Here is a 16,689-nt window from a genome sequence, read left to right as displayed (position 1 = left end):
CTCTTTGCTTGTGTTTGATTGGTACTGACACTAGGAAATCACACAGCCTTGGTTTATTGGATTTGTTACGTGTATTTACTGAGTCCTGAGGAGGTCCCTGTGATTTATACCCCCAGATGGCTCTATCAGTAATTCATCACTACAAACAGAAGTCTAGTTTCCTAAAATCTGGGGATCTGTAATCAATTCCCATTTTCCCACTGTCATTTTTCAAGTGAGTGCCTTATAGCACGTCCTCAAAGAAAGTGGGTATTGAGATGTAGGCAGTATGCTGTGATGGTTTTCCATCAGGTTAAGACTTCACAGTGTTTGTCCCATATGCTGAGGTTGTGTGTGTGCAAGTCCTAATTCTATAAGGCAGATACGGCATCAGTCAATGGTCATACCTCGTAGTTACTTCATCCCTCCCATAACCGAAGTTCCTTCGGGACACGGGAGCCAGGCACTATTACAGACACTTCATCACTCTTAGTATCAAAAATGACTAAAGCTTTAACTCCTACTACATGGCTGCTTTTTCAATGTAGGTTCTGTCTCGTGCACTGATGTACATTCCGCAGTTGGGGAAATACGCAGAGAGCATTCTGGAAAACGGCAGCAGCAGTGGCAGGAAACTCGCCAAACTTCAGAGAATCGCCCGCCAGGCTGTCGCGGCACTGTGTGCTCTCGGAGGATTCAAAGAGACCATCAAGATAGGGTCTGAGGTTCAGGTAACCAGCCAGCGTTTCCCAAGTCACTGCTCTCCCCAAGTCACTGCATCCATTGATTAATTGATCATCTGTTAGATGGCATCATCCACCCGAATGGACAAAGATCCTTGTTCTTTTGAGCTAAACAAGGAATCTGAGAAACTCACGAATTCTAATCCACACTGTGCTACAGATCACTTAAATATTAGTACAGTGTTATATAATGTTAACTGTAATACTTGTGTCCTATGGTGTCACTACTATTTTAGAGTTGGGAGTTTGAGAGTCTGTCATCTTGTGATGACCTTGACATAGATTTTAGGGCCTATTATTTTAACTCCCATTCAGTGCATGGTACCTGCATTGTAATAAGCATGCAGTAATTCCTGCATTCTTGTAATGCCAACTGACAACAGCTGTGAATTTGCTCCTCCCCGCCTGTCGCATGAGAGCGTTACGAACACCATCGCTGCTGGTCGGTAGTTCTAATCCATCGTTGTCTCTAGGTTTTAGGTAGAGGAATATCAGGAAGCATCGGAGTAGTGGCTTCTATCAACGAACAGGAAGGTATAGCTACAGTCAGATTCCCACCCATAGACTGTAGAAAGACTTCGCAAGCGTCAGACACATTGACTATTCCATTGTCTAGACTTTGTGTTCCAAGATCAGAGGTAAGGTGATTTTTAAATGCATTATCACATGTCACTGCAAATGGTAACCATACTGTAATGAGCAATATGCACATTCATAGTGCAGAGGCACAAATACCTGGTGATCTTAAATGCTACTTGGGATGTATATTTATGTATCGGGCATGATTATTTAATAGTAACATTTATGTGAAAATTTCACCTAGGTGACGAGATTCATTTCTTTGGTTAGGAATATTCCACAGTGTGTCATATTTTTAATTGTTTTGGTCTAGTTTGCTATTTTCTGTATGGTGATTTTATTTTTTTAACTGAAATTGGGAGAATTAACTCCAGATAATAATGCCCTCATTTCTTATAAACTAACTACTTGAATTTAACTTTCTGCCATGCCCCCCCCCCCCACCACCATCAGGCACTGCCTCTTCATAAACTGTCCATTACTGAGAAGGTAGTACAGGCAGTCCAGTCCATGTTGCTTCCTCAGGAGGGAAGTCTCTCTATTCATACCTCACTTCCTGCAACAGGAGATGGGTCAGCTCCTGTGATGGCAGTCGTTCGGCTCCTGGCTGAAATAAGAACAAGGTGAGCACCCAGGCCACAGAGGCGGGGCGGGGGGACTCCACTCCCGGCTTAGTGGGTCCACAGGTGAAGTTCATGCCAACGTGAGAACGGAGACCATTGTCTTGAGCTTTGTTGACTACCTTTTTTGTCGCATTCCCCAATTTCTGCAAGTTCTGTTGCATTGTGTAATTTCTACACTTTGAAACACTTTAGCTGTTCCCCTAAGAAAATAAGTAAGCAATCAAGATGTGGTCTATGGAAAGTGTGCCTAAGGCTCCACCGCTTTGCTTTGGTAAAAGTACTTTGTTCTGTCCCGGGAATCCTTCTGCCACTCTACCTTGTGTAAATGGATTGGGCTACATTAGCATACATCTGGTCTGTCGCTTTCCAAACCGATGACGAGAAAACCAGGGAACGCCCTCAACTGTTGGTGTAGAAGGAAGAGTAGCATTTTCTTGCGAATGCATTTATTTGGCACAAAACAACGGTAACAAGGTTCTCTTTTGGCGATGGGACTTCTTAGAAGGTTCTAAGATGCATTTTGAAGTAGGTGACCGATCAGCATACAGATTTTCCAAGCGTTTGGGTCCCTCTCGTTCCCAGAACACTAATACTGCCCGAGGAGCACAGATGAGGAAGCATTGTTAAGAGATGATGCTGATTTCTCGCGTGGCACTCTGTGTCTGCATTTAGGAGAGACGGCAACCGCTTTCCCCCTCTCTGCTTGTCGGCAGTGTCAGCGGTTACTGTGGGGCACAAGGAAAGTTAGACCCACTCCAGCTCGGGGGAGCGTGGAAAAAAAAAAAGCAAGAGGGATGGGGAGTGTGAATCTTTTTGTAAATTGCGGGACAGAATTGATTGAAATGCTTTTCACGGTTAACTTGTTAGAGAATGAACATTGATGACCTTGAAATATTGTAAATCTTTTAACATTAAGAGCATGCCTGGTCATGGCCCAGCTTTTAGAAGACAGCTTGTTTTGTGAAGAATTCATACAACAGTGTCCCGCAGCTGTTGAAGTGCTCAACCTAGTAGCCCAGGAGTGCAGTGCGGGTAAGTACCTGTGGCTTTCCTTTCCACCCGACTTTATTGAGTTTGTCAGTATGTTTCCAATTTGATGATGGAATGCTAACATTTGTGTATACGTGCATGAACTTACACGCACACACACACACACACACACACACATCAAACTGCTGAGCTCTGCAGACAGCACTTATCACAACTTTTATCTCAGATCTAGAAATGTAAACAGCTTTTACTACATGCAAAGTAGGAAATCAGCATTTAAAAAAAAAAATTTTTTTTTTTTATGTTTTTATTTTCTTTTTGAGAGCCAGAGAGTGCTAGCAGGGAAGGGGCAGAGAGAGAGGGAGACACAGAATCCAAAGCAGGCTCCAGGCTCTGAGCTGTCGGCACAGAACCTGACACAGGGCTCAAACTCCCGGATGGTGAGATCATGACCTGAGCCCAAGTCAGACGCTTAACCGACTGAGCCACCCAGGTACCCTGGAAACCAGCATTTTTAAATTTAACTTGAGGACCATGTCAGTGTCCTCCATTAATTTCATTGCATTTGTTTCCTTGCTAGAACTATCTATGAACCCATAAGGCTGCAGATACTTTCTGACCATTGTCACTGGCTACATTTGAATTCAGTCAGGAGTTTGCACTAACATCCATCTGTGTGTGTGTGTGTGTGTGTGTGTGTGTGTGGAAAAGTTTAAACAAACACAAAAATAGGTACACTAGTATAATGAACCCTCAAGTTCAACAGTTACAACTCATAGTCTTGTTTCATATATGCTATACCCTCCTGGATTATATTTTTAGATATCCTTTTACTCTTAAATATTTTAGTATGTGTCTCTAAAAAAGACCAACTTTTTTTTTTTTTTAATGTTTATTTATTTTTGAGAGAGAGAGAGCAAGGATGAGTTGGGGATGGGCAGAGAGAGAGAGGGAGACACAGAATCGGAAGCAGGCTCCAGGCTCTGAGGTGTCAGCACAGAGCCTGACCTGGGGCTCGAACCCACGAACCTCTTTTTTTTTTTTTTTTTTTTTTTTTTTTTAAAGTTTATTTATTTTGAGAGAGCAAGCAAGCGCCAGTGGGGGAGAGTCAGAGAGCGAGCGAGAGAGAATCCCAAGCGGGCTTCACACTGTCATCATGCTAGCATGGAGCCTGATGCGGGGCTCAGTCTCATGAACCTTGAGATCATCACCTGAGCCGAAACCAAGGTTCAGACGCTTAACCGACTGAGCCACCCAGGCACCCCTAAAAAATGACCCTTAAAAAAATAACCACAATACCATTATCACATCTGAAAAATTAACAGTAGTTATTTAATATTATTATCTGGTCAGCACTCAAGTGTCTAATTTTCTCATAAAGTCATACTTGTTTCTGTGTTTGTTTGCATCAGGATCCACATAAAATTCTTACATTGTAACTTCATTGCTATGTCTTTGAATTTCCTTTCAAAATCTAGATTCCCCTCATCATGTTCTTTTTTGCCTTGCAGTTTATTTTTTTGAAGGGTTTCCCACGGTCTGGGTTCTGTGGATTGTATCTGTGTGGTGTCATTTAATGTGTCCTCTTGTCTTCACCGGTCTTGTAAATGGGTAGTTGGCCTGGTTGTTTTTAAGGGAAAACGTGTGGTTTGTCCCCAAGGATATAATTGGACTCCACATGAAATTGTTCCCAGTTAGATTAGCGTCCTCCAGTGCTCTAGAGCTGGCCTTTTCATGAACTGTAACTAATAAATGAGCACCTTTAACTTCCATAATGGTTTTGGTTTTATCCTTCATGTGTGTGAGTCATTTTTATTATCCGTATTATTTACTATTTCTCATTTCTCTGTTGCTTTTTCAGACACTCCCTAATCTCTTTACTGTCCTTACATTTTTGGTTTTTTTCACGTGGCACCAATTTCTGTGGGTTGGTCTCTGCTCTCTTTATTCTGTATGTGTTTTACTCTTCAAATTTTCCTCCTTTTTTAAGGATAGTGCTGTGGAGCCAGTTAATAAACCTCAGAGAGACCCCGAGCATAAGAATAAGGACAGAAGGAAAGGAATTTGCTAGGCTTCTCAGGGGAAATTGCTTGTGACCAAATGTTTGCCGGTAACTTGGCTTTGTACTTGTGGTTGGGCCTTAGTTCCCTGCCTCTGCTTTTTAATGTTCTTAGCCTAGGTTGCATCGTAAGACATACATTAGTGATTTTTTAGCAAGCATATACTTGCTCAATAAATCAGTCGCTTTTCTGTAGGACTCTCTGAGTATCCTTTTATACATTTTATAGAATAAGGGAGTTTTGATCTGTGAGATTAACTTCGGTACTTAATGTATAAGCTAAGAGTTGTCGTAATTTGGAGCAGTGGTCTCAAATGGTTTTAACAATAACCCACCTAGCCCATTTTCCCTAATGGAAAAGACCTCTGTTGCCACAAAGAGTTGGATAGAAATAGGTAGGAAGTACTTATTGCCACAAAAGAGACGACTGTGAGCTTATACACGTCAATTTACATCCGAAAATGGTGTCTTATGTCAAATATAATTGTACTTAATAATTCATTTATTAGGTTACCAGAAAGAGCTCTGAGGTTTAAAGTGCATATGAAAGTTTGCTGGCTTCTCAGTCCTTTAACCTTGAATAGTCAACAAACCTACCCTGGACCTGGGTTACTTTGGATTGTAGTTTAGATTACATCTGGGTTACAGTGGATTCTTCTAGCCCACAAGAGAGTCTTAGACTGTCCTTACAACAAATGCTGTTTAATAAATGATTCAAGACGGTGGGTAGAAGGGAAAGAATTCTTCAATTTTTATTTTTTAACGTATCAAGATTTTTTATTTTGTGTATGAAAACGTCATGTGAAATTTATACACACTATCTGAATCTTTCAAATGAAAAAAATTTTTTTCAATGAATTTCTTCCAGTATTTTACTTCATCTGGAATGAAGCAGAAGATTTGGCCATTGTCATGTTGACTTACCCCATCTCAATTTTATAGCTTCTCTAATCCAAGGAAAAGAATACCTAATTCCATTTGGTCTCAGATAGCACTATGCTACAGAGCTTTTTCCCATGAAGAAATATTTCTGTGAAGTTAACTGGATCCCTTGGTTGAAATAGCATAGGAAACATATTGATACTGAAGAAAAAGCATATAGAAAGCCCTAAATTCCCACCTTTTATTCTTGCAGAAGCCAGAACTTCTCAGGTTCAGGTGTGTTTCCTTCTCCCTACCTTGTTAAATCTACACATTCCCTGAGCCAGAGGTTCCCCTCAGACTCTGAAACCTCATACGAATCCCTGGGAAGCAGGTTTAAAATGCTTTCCAAGCTCCACCCAAAAGTCAGAATCATCAGTTGAAGGTGAGCCTGGGCAGTCGTGATGGGAGGGGCCCCCGACCTGCTCTAAGCTTTGCCTGACCCACCTTCAATTTTGTGGCTTCTGCTTGTGGGCATTCCCTCCCTTGCTATCCAGGCCTCTCAGCTCTTTCTCTTAGAGGGACCCCCAGCCTCATGAATACCCCACATTTAAAACCAGTCATTATTTCCTCTAGAGTCAGCTCTCCTTTCTGACTTCCCAGTTTTAGGTCATACTCAGACTATTTTTGAGGCTCAGATATGGAGTCAAATGTGACAGAGCCCTCCTTCCTATCCTTCCATATCCAATCAGTTGCCATGTTCTATTCTTCCTTTGAAATGCTCCTGAGATTTAGCCCTTTCCTCCCCATTTCCATTACCAGCTTCATAAGCCAGGTGCTTTTTCTCTTGTGTTTAGACATGTGTGTTATTCTCCCAACTTTTACTGCTTGCATCTTGCCTTTCCACGTCACAGTTAGCTTCCTGAAGGCCTGCTTTGAGTGGCCCTCAAGAGCATGGAGCTGTCACCGAGAGGCTGGCTTTCCTGAGCATAGTTACCACTGTGAAGTTGTCATTTACAGATTGGAATGAGTTCACAGCCAGTTCTGGCTGTTACTTGTTACTCTGGCTGTAGTACAGTCAGTCTTGCCTTTCCTGAATATGAAGTGTAGAAACTTTTTATTCTCACAGTAGATAGCGTAAAAACTCCTCTTCTGTTAAGCCTATCTCATAGTAGATGTGCCTCACCCCCGCCAGGTAGTTGCCATTCTTCCCCCTAAGAATTGCTTTTCCCTTACCTGATAGGATTCTAGCCATCATCCTTGAAATATCTGCCCGACACTGGTTATTGCTTTATTGTAAGGACATTGTTGCCCACGTCACTCCCTGGATCATCTGGTATTTTGTATATAAATTTTCTTGGAATAAATTTTTTTTTTAATTTTTTTTTAATGTTTATTTATTTTTGAGACAGAGAGAGACAGAGCATGAATGGGGGAGGGGCAGAGAGAGAGAGGGAGACACAGAATGGGAAGCAGGCTCCAGGCTCCGAGCCATCAGCCCAGAGCCCGACACGGGGCTCGAACTCACGGACCGCGAGATCATGACCTGAGCCGAAGTCGGACGCTTAACTGACTGAGCCACCCAGGCGCCCCTTGGAATAAATTTTTAATTTGAACAATAATAATCAGAAAGTGTTTATCAAAGTTAGCTGGGCTCTTTATGACTAGTATACATATGTAACGGACTTCATGAATCTTGTAACTGAATGGTTTCCTCTTTGATTTGTCCCCTGGGAAGCATACCTGAACATGTGTCCCACTCCAGGTGTAAAGAAAGGACAGGGGCCACACACCCCATGGCCTGGCCTCGCTTCTTCCTCCACTTTAAATCTGTTTGGTCTTTGTCTCCTCTTTCCTGTTGCCTTCTAATCCGTATCATTGGGTCGCATTAGGTGCCAAGTGTCTGTTTGTGAGATATAAGTCAATAAATTTCTCACCAATATCCTAAACAACCTCTGTGCTTTACTTCCATTGGACTACTTTTTTTAAGGGGGGAAGAGCGCAAGGGGGTGAGCGGCAGAAAGGGGGGGGGGGTACGGGGACAGAGGATGGGAACCGGGCTCTGTGCTCACATGCTGACAGCAGTGAGCCTGATGTGGGACTCAAACTCACGAACAGTGAGATCATGACCTGAGCTAAAGGTGGACGCTTGACTGACTGAGCCACTCAGGTGCCCTGGACTACTTTTTATTTCTCCTAGGACCTTTTTTTTTTTTTTTTTTTTTTTTTTAATGAGGTATAAGTCACATACCATACCATTTACCATTTTGAAGTGTTAGTGTATTCACAGAGCTGTGTCTTCATCACTATCTATTTCCAGAACTTTTTCATCCTCCCACATACAAACTCTTTGCCAATGAAACAGTAACTCCCCTTTTTCCCTCCCCCAGCTCCTGATAATCTCTAATCTACCTTCTGTCTCTATGGATTTACATCTTCTGGGTATTTCACATCAGTGGAATTGTACAATATTTGTCCTTTTTTGGTCCAGTTTCCTTCACTTAGCATAATGTTTTCAGGGTTCATCCATGTTGTAGCAGATCTCAGAGGTTCATTACTTTTTATGGCTGAATCCCATTCCATTATGCATAGACCTCATTGATGAATTTACGAATACTTGTGTTTGTACTTTTTGGCTATTATGAATAATGCTGCTGTAAATACGTATATACGAGAATTTATGTGGATGTATGTTTTTAGTTCCCTTGGGCCTATATAGGGGTGGAATTGCTGGGTGATATAGTAATCCTGCATTTAACTTTGGAGGAACTGCTTTCTATTTTGAGGAATTGTTTTCCACAGTGGCTGTGCCATTTTCCATTGCCACCAGCATCGTATGGGGGTCCTAATTACTCCACACCCTCACCAACTTTGGTGTTACCTGTCTTTTTGATTAGAGTTTGCCTAGTGGGTGTGAAGTGATATCTCACTGGGGTTTTGATTTGCGTTTTCCTAATGACTGATGATGTTGAACATCTTTTTGTGTACTTTTGGCCATTTTTCTTCTTTGGAGAAATGTCTGTTTGAATCCTTTGCCCATTTTAATTGGGTTGTCATTTTGTTAAGTTGTAAGAGTTCTTTACAATTTTAGCTCTGTTAGTTCCTGATCAGATATAATAACATAATTCTTTTCTCCCATTCTGTGGGTTGTCTTTTCACTTCATCGGTAGTGTCTTTTGAAACACACAAGTTTTTCATTTCAGTGAAGTCCACTTTATCTCATTTTTCTTTTGTTGCTTGTGCTTTTGGTGTCCTATCTCAGAAGCCGTGGCCTAATCCAAAGTTGAAGATTTACACCAATATTTTCTTCTAAGAGTTTTACAGTTTTAGCTGTAAGGTTTTTTCAGGTCTTTGATCCATTTTCGCGTTAATTTTTGTGTGTCGAACGAGGTACTCCTAAGACCTCTGACTCCTGACTCTCCAAGACCATTTCCCATATTGCCAGACCACCTGGAATTTCCTTCCTTCTCTGCTTATTGAAACCCTGTCTTTTCTAAGACCGAACTTAATGCTGTCTTTATGAAGCCATCTTGGGTCCTGGAATGAAGTGATCACCCCCTCCTCCCTGCCTGTGTTTGTGCTTAGATCATATCACATACTGCGGCCTTGGACCATGTTCGTTCTTGTATGTGTAAATGCATGCACACATCTCCTCTGTCCTCCCAGAATGGGAGCTTTGGTTCATGTATCTTCGTATTTTCCAGCATCAGCACTGTGCCTTGCCCATAGATGTTAAATAGATATTAGGTTTGTATTTTTTTTTTTTAAGTTTATTGATTTTGAGAGACAGTGCTAGTGGGGGAGGGAGAGCGAGGGAATCCCAAGCAGCCTCTGCACCATCAGTGCAGAGCCGGATGCAGGGCTTGAACTTGTGAACCGTGAGCTCGTGACCTGAGCTGACATTGGATGCTTAACCACCTGAGCCACCCGGGTGCCTCAGATACTAGATTTTTTATTATTATTATTTTTTTTTTTTTTTTACATTTTTATTTATTTTTGATAGGCAGAGGGAGAGAGAGCACAAGTGGGGGAGGGGCAGAGAGAGAGGGAGACACAGAATCGGACGCAGGCTCCAGGCTCTGAGCTGTCAGCACCGAGCCCGACGCGGGCCTCGAACCCACAAACCGTGAGATCATGACCTGAGCTGAAGTCGGACGCTTAACCGACTGAGCCACCCAGGTGCCCCGATACTAGATTTTTTTAAAAAAATAATTTCAATAATGGGAATAGAACTTCCATTTATTGCGTGTTCGCCCTGTGCCGGGGACTTGGCTAAAGGCTCCACTTGTGTCACTTCATTTCATCTTCGTGACGACCTTGTGAGGCACAGGTGCCATTGTTAACCCCCATTATCAGAAGTGAGATGGTACATATCTGAGTGATGAAGCCAGATTCTGGATCCAGGCAGCTCAACCTCAGAGCACGTGCACTTTGGCCACCTTGCTGTGCTGCTGAGCTGTGTGTCGTAGACAAAGCTGTCTCAGGATATTTGCTCTTCTGTAAGAATTTTGAGTGATCTCGGAAGCCGCGTATCACCTTAGCCCTGCTCCAGAAGGGTTGGCACTGTCTCGGGGGCTGTGGGACTTATTTTCACGTATGCGGTGGATTCCCCTCCAGGAGAGCGACTGGCAGTTGTGGAGGTACAGTGTGAACGGCTGCGGATGCTCTACCGGGACTGCGCTCGGCCCCCACCGCCTCCACTGCAGGCCGACCGGAGACAGGTGAGCCCCGTGCCGTGCACGGCCACAGCGCACCGCGTTAAAGGATGCCGATCGGCACGTTAGTAACCTTTAGAACGAGCGTTCACAAAGCCCTTTGGAGGGACGCACTCCGTGATGACGTGCTGTCCATCTTTGAATGTCCGAGCACATTGATTTGACATCCTGAGTCTTGAAAGATCGTGGCAAAGGAGCAGAACTCCATTTGTAAATAACTTCTTAAGGTATCAATAACAGAAGAAAAGCTTTTTTCAAAACTTTAGTTATATAGTCTGTCTTACAGAGGAATAAGCATATGTATGTAGAGAGAGGCTGAGAGGTGATTAAAAAGCAAAAGTGGTGAAGTGTTGAGAGTTGATACCTCTGTGAATGTTCTTAGCTTATTCGTAATAGCCCCAAAGTGGAAACAACCCAAACGTTTATCACCTGATGAACCAAGATGCCTTCATCGTGTATGCATATCGGGTATATGCGATGGAATGTTATTCAGCCTCGAAACGTAATGAAGTAGTAACACATGCCACAATGGGAAGAAACCTGAAATCATGCCAAGCCAAAGAAGCCAGCCACAAAAGACCACGTGCTACGGGATGTCCTGTGTATGAAGTGTCCAGAACAGGCAGATCTAGAGACAGCAGATGGGCGATGCCAGGGGCTGTGGGGGAAGGGGTACGAGGAGGGACTGCCAGTGGCTAGGGGCTTTAGGGGGACAAAAACACTAAAAAGTTGATGGCGGTGACAGTTGCTCAACTCCAGTAGACTAGAAACTACTGAATCGTATGTACACTTTAAGCAGGTGAATTGTATGTTACGTGATTTATATCTCGAAAAATCGGTGCATCTAGGTAAGAGTGTACAAAAATTGCTGTTGTGATTTTTCTGTAGATTTGAAATTATTTCAAAATAAAAAATTAGAAACATACAGAAGACGAAGCGTCCCCTGAAATCTCAACATCTGGTTAACATTGTCACGATAGCCACGTGATGTGTCACCTGTACTTTTTCGTGACCACGGGGCTGTGCTGCGCATACCGTCTTACCATCTAACTTTTCTCCCTCAGTAACTCCATAGTCCAGCATACACTTGTGCCTCAGTTTCCCCACGCAGGCTTTTCTTGTTGCCCTGCATTGTCTCTAGTTTCCACCACAGTGATTTGATGAACGACACTGGAGCTAATCACTGTATGCATCTTTCAGCCCTTTCCTTAGGATAAAAACAAAACTCACAGGTTAAAAAAATGTGCTTTTGTCAACAGAGTAGCATGAAGTTTAGGACTAGATTTATTAAAAGTTATGAAAGAAAAAGACAATTTTTTCAAAAAAAGCAAATGTAATATTACTTCTTGGCTTTGAGCTGAATAGTAAATCACAGGGATAAAAATTGTGACCACTGATGGGTCTGCAGCTTGGTGTGTAATCGCACAAGCAGGAAGACAGGGCAGGGGTGAGGGCCTGCACGCGTCTGTGGAAGGAGAAGGAGAGATGTAGGAATGAAAACCTCATTTTTCATCACAGAAGCGATATCCTGAAGGGAATTAAAAATGGCATTCTAAGGATAGAAGGAGAAGAGAGGTAAGTTTCAGAGTGAACCGTTAAAGAGCTGCAAGAGTGATGGTTTCTAGAGAACAGCGCCGGGCATAGCAATGGAGACTGCCTTTCTTCTTAAATAAAGAGAAGTTTTCCTTTGGAAAAACAAGCTACGTTCTTAAAAGATGTACCTATATTATAATGCCACTAAGTAAAAACTTTTCTTCGTTGAGGGGGTACAAAGATTTGTGTTTGCAGTTGTATTGAATGAGACGCTTTCCCCCGTCACAGCCCAAAGAGATCACTTGGAGCCCCTCGAGAGTGTTCCCGCCTGTCCGAGCCTGCATGTTCTCGTCACGCCTGACTTCTGTCACCTTCCTGGCTGATCCCAGCGCTGGGGGCGGTCTGCCCCGGGGCACATTTATCTATGCCACCTCACCACTGCCAGTGCAGGTGAGAAGTCACACGGTCTCTCGCCTCTTCCCTTCATATTTGAAAGAAAAAGCAAGTTCCAGGAACGCAAGTTGAGCCCTCTGATTGCCTGCCCGCTTCTGGTGTTTCCTCAGGCCCCATCTTTTTACTGGGAAATTGAAATTGTTTCCTATGGAGATACTGATGACGACACGGGACCAATAGTTTCCTTTGGCTTTGCCACAGAAGCAGAGAAACGAGATGGGGCTTGGACCAATCCAGTGGGGACTTGTCTTTTCCATAAGTAAGTGGCTACTATTGCTGTTATTTAAAAAAAAAAAAAAAAAAGTAGCGGGTGTGAGTGTTTAATACTGAAACGATATCCTTGTAATCTCAATCTCCAAAAGCGTATAAAATACCAGTTGGAAGTATATTCAAATTGAGGGAAAGAGAACAGCTCTTAGGAGTTCTCTTCGAATTACTCTGATGCCGCCGAAGCCCCTGGGCGCGTTCGTGACTCAGCCGCCTCTGTGTGGGCCGGGGAGCCTTGTCTTTGACTTTCCTTCGCTGTCTTTCATAGCAACGGCCGAGCGGTGCACTACAATGGCTCCAGTTTATTGCAGTGGAAGAGCGTGCGCTTGGATGTGACTCTCTCTCCTGGTGAGTGAAGCAGGAGCCTTTTGTTTTTGTTTTTTTTACACTGCGTATTTCTGCTATTCCCTGGTTTTGTCTAAATTAATGTAGCAACTGGAAGTGGGCAGTTGGTTAGTGAAAGCCAAGTACTTGTCATTGCTGTCTGCTAGCGTGTGCCCAACCGCTCATTTCGTGAGGCCGTTTTCACTGAGGAGCCTCCACCTGCTGAGGCAGGAGTCACATCCACTTTTCATTCGTGTCCATCTGTCCATCGTTGGCACAACCTGAGGTTTTGCTTCCGTTTGAAGTTTGGTCTCTTGGCAGCTTTTCACTGATGTGCAGATAAATAGGCTAAAAAAATAAAAAAGGAGGGAGCTCTACCACTAGCCCCGAGGCACTTGGAAAAGGCACTATCGGTAGATAACGTGCCGTAGACTTTGTTCTCGGGAGCCTAACGTCAGGTCCCGCTTCGGCAAACCTGCCCGGATGTTTCGGTTACGTAGTCGATTCAATTAAAAAAAAAAAAAAGATTTTCCTCTTCTTTTTAGCCACCATAAAAGTCACTTGCTCTGTGTGGATGAATTGGGATCAATCCTGCCTGATCCAGCAGAGGAACAAAATGTAGGCACTGTCCTCTTGCCGTTAGGAGCCCCCCAAACAGGGGCATCAAGGTGGCCCAGTCAGTTAAGCGTCTGACTCTGGCTCAAGTCATGATCCCGAGGTTCATGGGTTGGAGCCTGCTTCAGATTCTGTGTCTCCATCTCTCTCTGCCCTTCCCCTGCTTGTGCGCTCGCGCTCTCTCTCTCTCTCTCTCTCTCACTCACTCACTCACTCACTCACTCACTCAAAATAAACAAACACTTGGAAAAAAGAAGCCCCAGATGTGTTGGCTACATGGTTTTGGACAGTGCATCTTAGTATCAATGAAGCCAAAATCACTGTACGTGGTCGATGGTCTGGGCTGCTCAGATGGGGAAGAGTAAGTCACTCCATCCACCAGATAACCTCATATAGCTGACTGGGGGTAATTTTGCCATCACTTAACTTGGGGAGCTGGTTGTTAAGTTGCACCTTCCAGGGGGCGTAGCATTTTCGGGTATGGTCAAGTTACAACTTGGAGATAACTTCCGGGCAGTTACTTGTCTCTTTCTGGAGCAGACCTCTGACATTTCAACTGAGTATTTAAGTGTTTTAAGCACAAAGGAGGGTTTGGGGAGAACGTGGGAGCCATAGATAGTCAGGATTTTTATTTGTCACTTTCGTTTGTTTTGTTGGGTCCCATTTTAGTTGTTGAGAACTTTTGGACTTGGACCTCATGTAAACATGCTACCTTCTCAGAGAAATATGTCTGGGTAGGAATCGAGAATTCACTTTTTTACAACAGAATCTCAACTGGGTGCCTGGGTGGCTCACTAGGTTAAGCGTCTGTTTATATTTTTAAGACCATATCTAAATCTTTCACAAATTCACTTTATGCCATAAGTAATTCTCTATGTGTCAGTAGAAGAAAACTTACATTCCTCTGTTAAAAAAAAAAAAAAAATCGTACCAAATGCTTTCCCTTTTTGTCTTGGCTACCAGGAAAATAAAGGCTAAATTTAATATGTAATTGTGGGAATTGATGTAGACACTAGTTATTTTCTTCTGATAGTTTTGATTTTTCCTTTTAAAATTATTTCTGTTGTGTTACTTTATAGTAAGTACAATGTGTAACTCCGTGCCTTTTTCAGTTGTAACTAATGGCATAAACAAAGCTAGTCCGAGATAATGTGGCCTGATCACCCTTTATTTATAATCAGTAAAAGGGAAAACAAGATGTTTCCTTCCTGTTCTCTGCCATAGGTGATGTGGCAGGAATTGGCTGGGAGAGAACCGAGGGGACGCCACCTCCTCCAGGGCAGCCAGCCAAGGGCCGGGTGTACTTCACATACTGCGGGCAGCGCCTGTCCCCATATCTCGAAGACGTCTCTGGTGGGATGTGGCCTGTGGTTCACATTCAGAAGAAGGCAGGTTATCTTACTGGGAAGGAAAACAAGTTCTCCTTAGTAATTTGGGCCGTGCTCCATCACGCCGGGGAGGGCAATCTCCTTGACGGAATCCACCATTCAGTTGCTGATCTCATCCAGAGGCACCCTCCCAGACACCCCCCATAATAATGTTGAGTCTGGCACCCCGTGGCCAGTCAAGCTGACGATTCAATTAACCATCACAGTACGACTGCAGATCGTAGACTTAGGGAGCAAATGTGACCCTGAAGAAGCAATGCCTGAGCCAGGTGTAGGCTATTAACTGGTCTTAACTTGGCAAAGTTGGAGGGAAACAATGTCCCCAGTGAAGGGAGCAGCTTGTGCGGTGGCATCAGACGGAAGGGAACAGTGCTGGGAACAGGAAAGGTCGCTGTCTGAGTAGCAACGAGCGGGAGAGTGAGGTGTGGGAGGGCGGGCACACCGGCCTGGGCAGAGCTTGGTCTCCGCTCCAGTGCATGTGGTCACGCCGGCCCCTCTGCCTCGCCCCACATGCTCTCCCAGAGCCGGGGCCATTCTTCTGATGACCTTCACCTTGGAGTGTTAAATACATAAAATAAATCAACAACCCTAGCTCCTTTCAAATCCTTTATTTGACCTCCTTCCCAGAACACCAAGACTCGCGCTAACTTTGGCTCCCGCCCATTTGCCTACGCGGAAGGGCAGGCCCACCGCAACGCCGCAGACCTGTGCACCGATCTGGCAGAAGAGATCAGCGCGAACTTTGAGGCCCTGCCCTTTGCCATGGCATCTGACAGTGACAACGACGCTGGCACCAGTATTGCGTCAGACCCCGGCACTCACGGGCCGCCGTGCCGCATTGCTGCTGTGGCCACTGCTCAGCAACGTAAGCCGTCTCCTCCCAGGGCCCCACTGCTTCCTGGGAGTACAGATGCTGCTAATTCATAAATTCTCACTTGGGCAAGCTCTGGTGCCCGTCGGATATGGGGCGATGGGCCCAGTGATATAAAATGGGGAGCAGGAGCAGCATGGGAGACTAGAAAGCACATTCCCACATACGGGAAGCCTGCCATGACTCAGTGCTGGCAGAATATTGCCACCTGGAAACGCAAGCCTGAAAGATTGTCCACTTTTTGTAAGACAGCTAAAAACCCTAGAATTTTAGGGGTGCCTGGGTGGCTCGGTTAGTTGTCTGACTTTGACTCAGGTCATGATCTCACAGTTTGAGTTCGATCCCCGCATCTGGCTCTCTGCTGTCGGTACAAGCCCACTTTCGATCCTTTGTCCCCCCCCTCTCTGCCCCTCCTCCTCTCTTTCCTCTTTCTCTCTCTCAAAAATAAACATTAAAAAACCTCAGAATTTTATTTGAAATCTTTTATCTTTTGTTTTAAAACTGAGGCCATCAAAGACTAATAAAACACTAATTGTGGAATCTATGTGGTGGGTATTAGATGTACACTAAAAAACTTTCCTGATTATTTGAAAAACTTCATAATCAAATAAAACTGAGCTTCCTGAACTAACGGTATCTACAGACTGTATCTGGCCCTTGGGATACGGGTTTGCAAACTGCTTTAAGAC

At 44.0% G+C, this 16,689-nt stretch overlaps 1 protein-coding gene across 6 annotated transcripts in view; it reads left to right on the top strand.

Moving 5' to 3' along the window:
- HECTD4 (HECT domain E3 ubiquitin protein ligase 4) overlaps positions 1-16,689 on the top strand; it is a 189,978-nt gene that overhangs the window by 133,223 nt on the left and 40,066 nt on the right. For all 6 annotated transcript variants that reach the window (XM_042962746.1, XM_042962744.1, XM_042962745.1 and 3 more), the window contains 10 exons: positions 528-710; positions 1,196-1,360; positions 1,755-1,924; positions 2,841-2,956; positions 10,452-10,555; positions 12,371-12,532; positions 12,646-12,794; positions 13,071-13,150; positions 14,966-15,129; positions 15,757-15,994. In XM_042962746.1, the coding sequence (XP_042818680.1) occupies positions 528-710; positions 1,196-1,360; positions 1,755-1,924; positions 2,841-2,956; positions 10,452-10,555; positions 12,371-12,532; positions 12,646-12,794; positions 13,071-13,150; positions 14,966-15,129; positions 15,757-15,994 (1,531 nt within the window). The remainder of the gene's footprint in view (positions 1-527; positions 711-1,195; positions 1,361-1,754; positions 1,925-2,840; positions 2,957-10,451; positions 10,556-12,370; positions 12,533-12,645; positions 12,795-13,070; positions 13,151-14,965; positions 15,130-15,756; positions 15,995-16,689) is intronic.

This window comes from Panthera tigris, chromosome D3, assembly GCF_018350195.1.
Source record: "Panthera tigris isolate Pti1 chromosome D3, P.tigris_Pti1_mat1.1, whole genome shotgun sequence".
In the NCBI taxonomy this organism is placed as follows: domain Eukaryota; kingdom Metazoa; phylum Chordata; class Mammalia; order Carnivora; family Felidae; genus Panthera; species Panthera tigris.
Note: the sequence above shows the minus strand (reverse complement) of the source record. Positions and strands in the feature narration are given on the sequence as shown.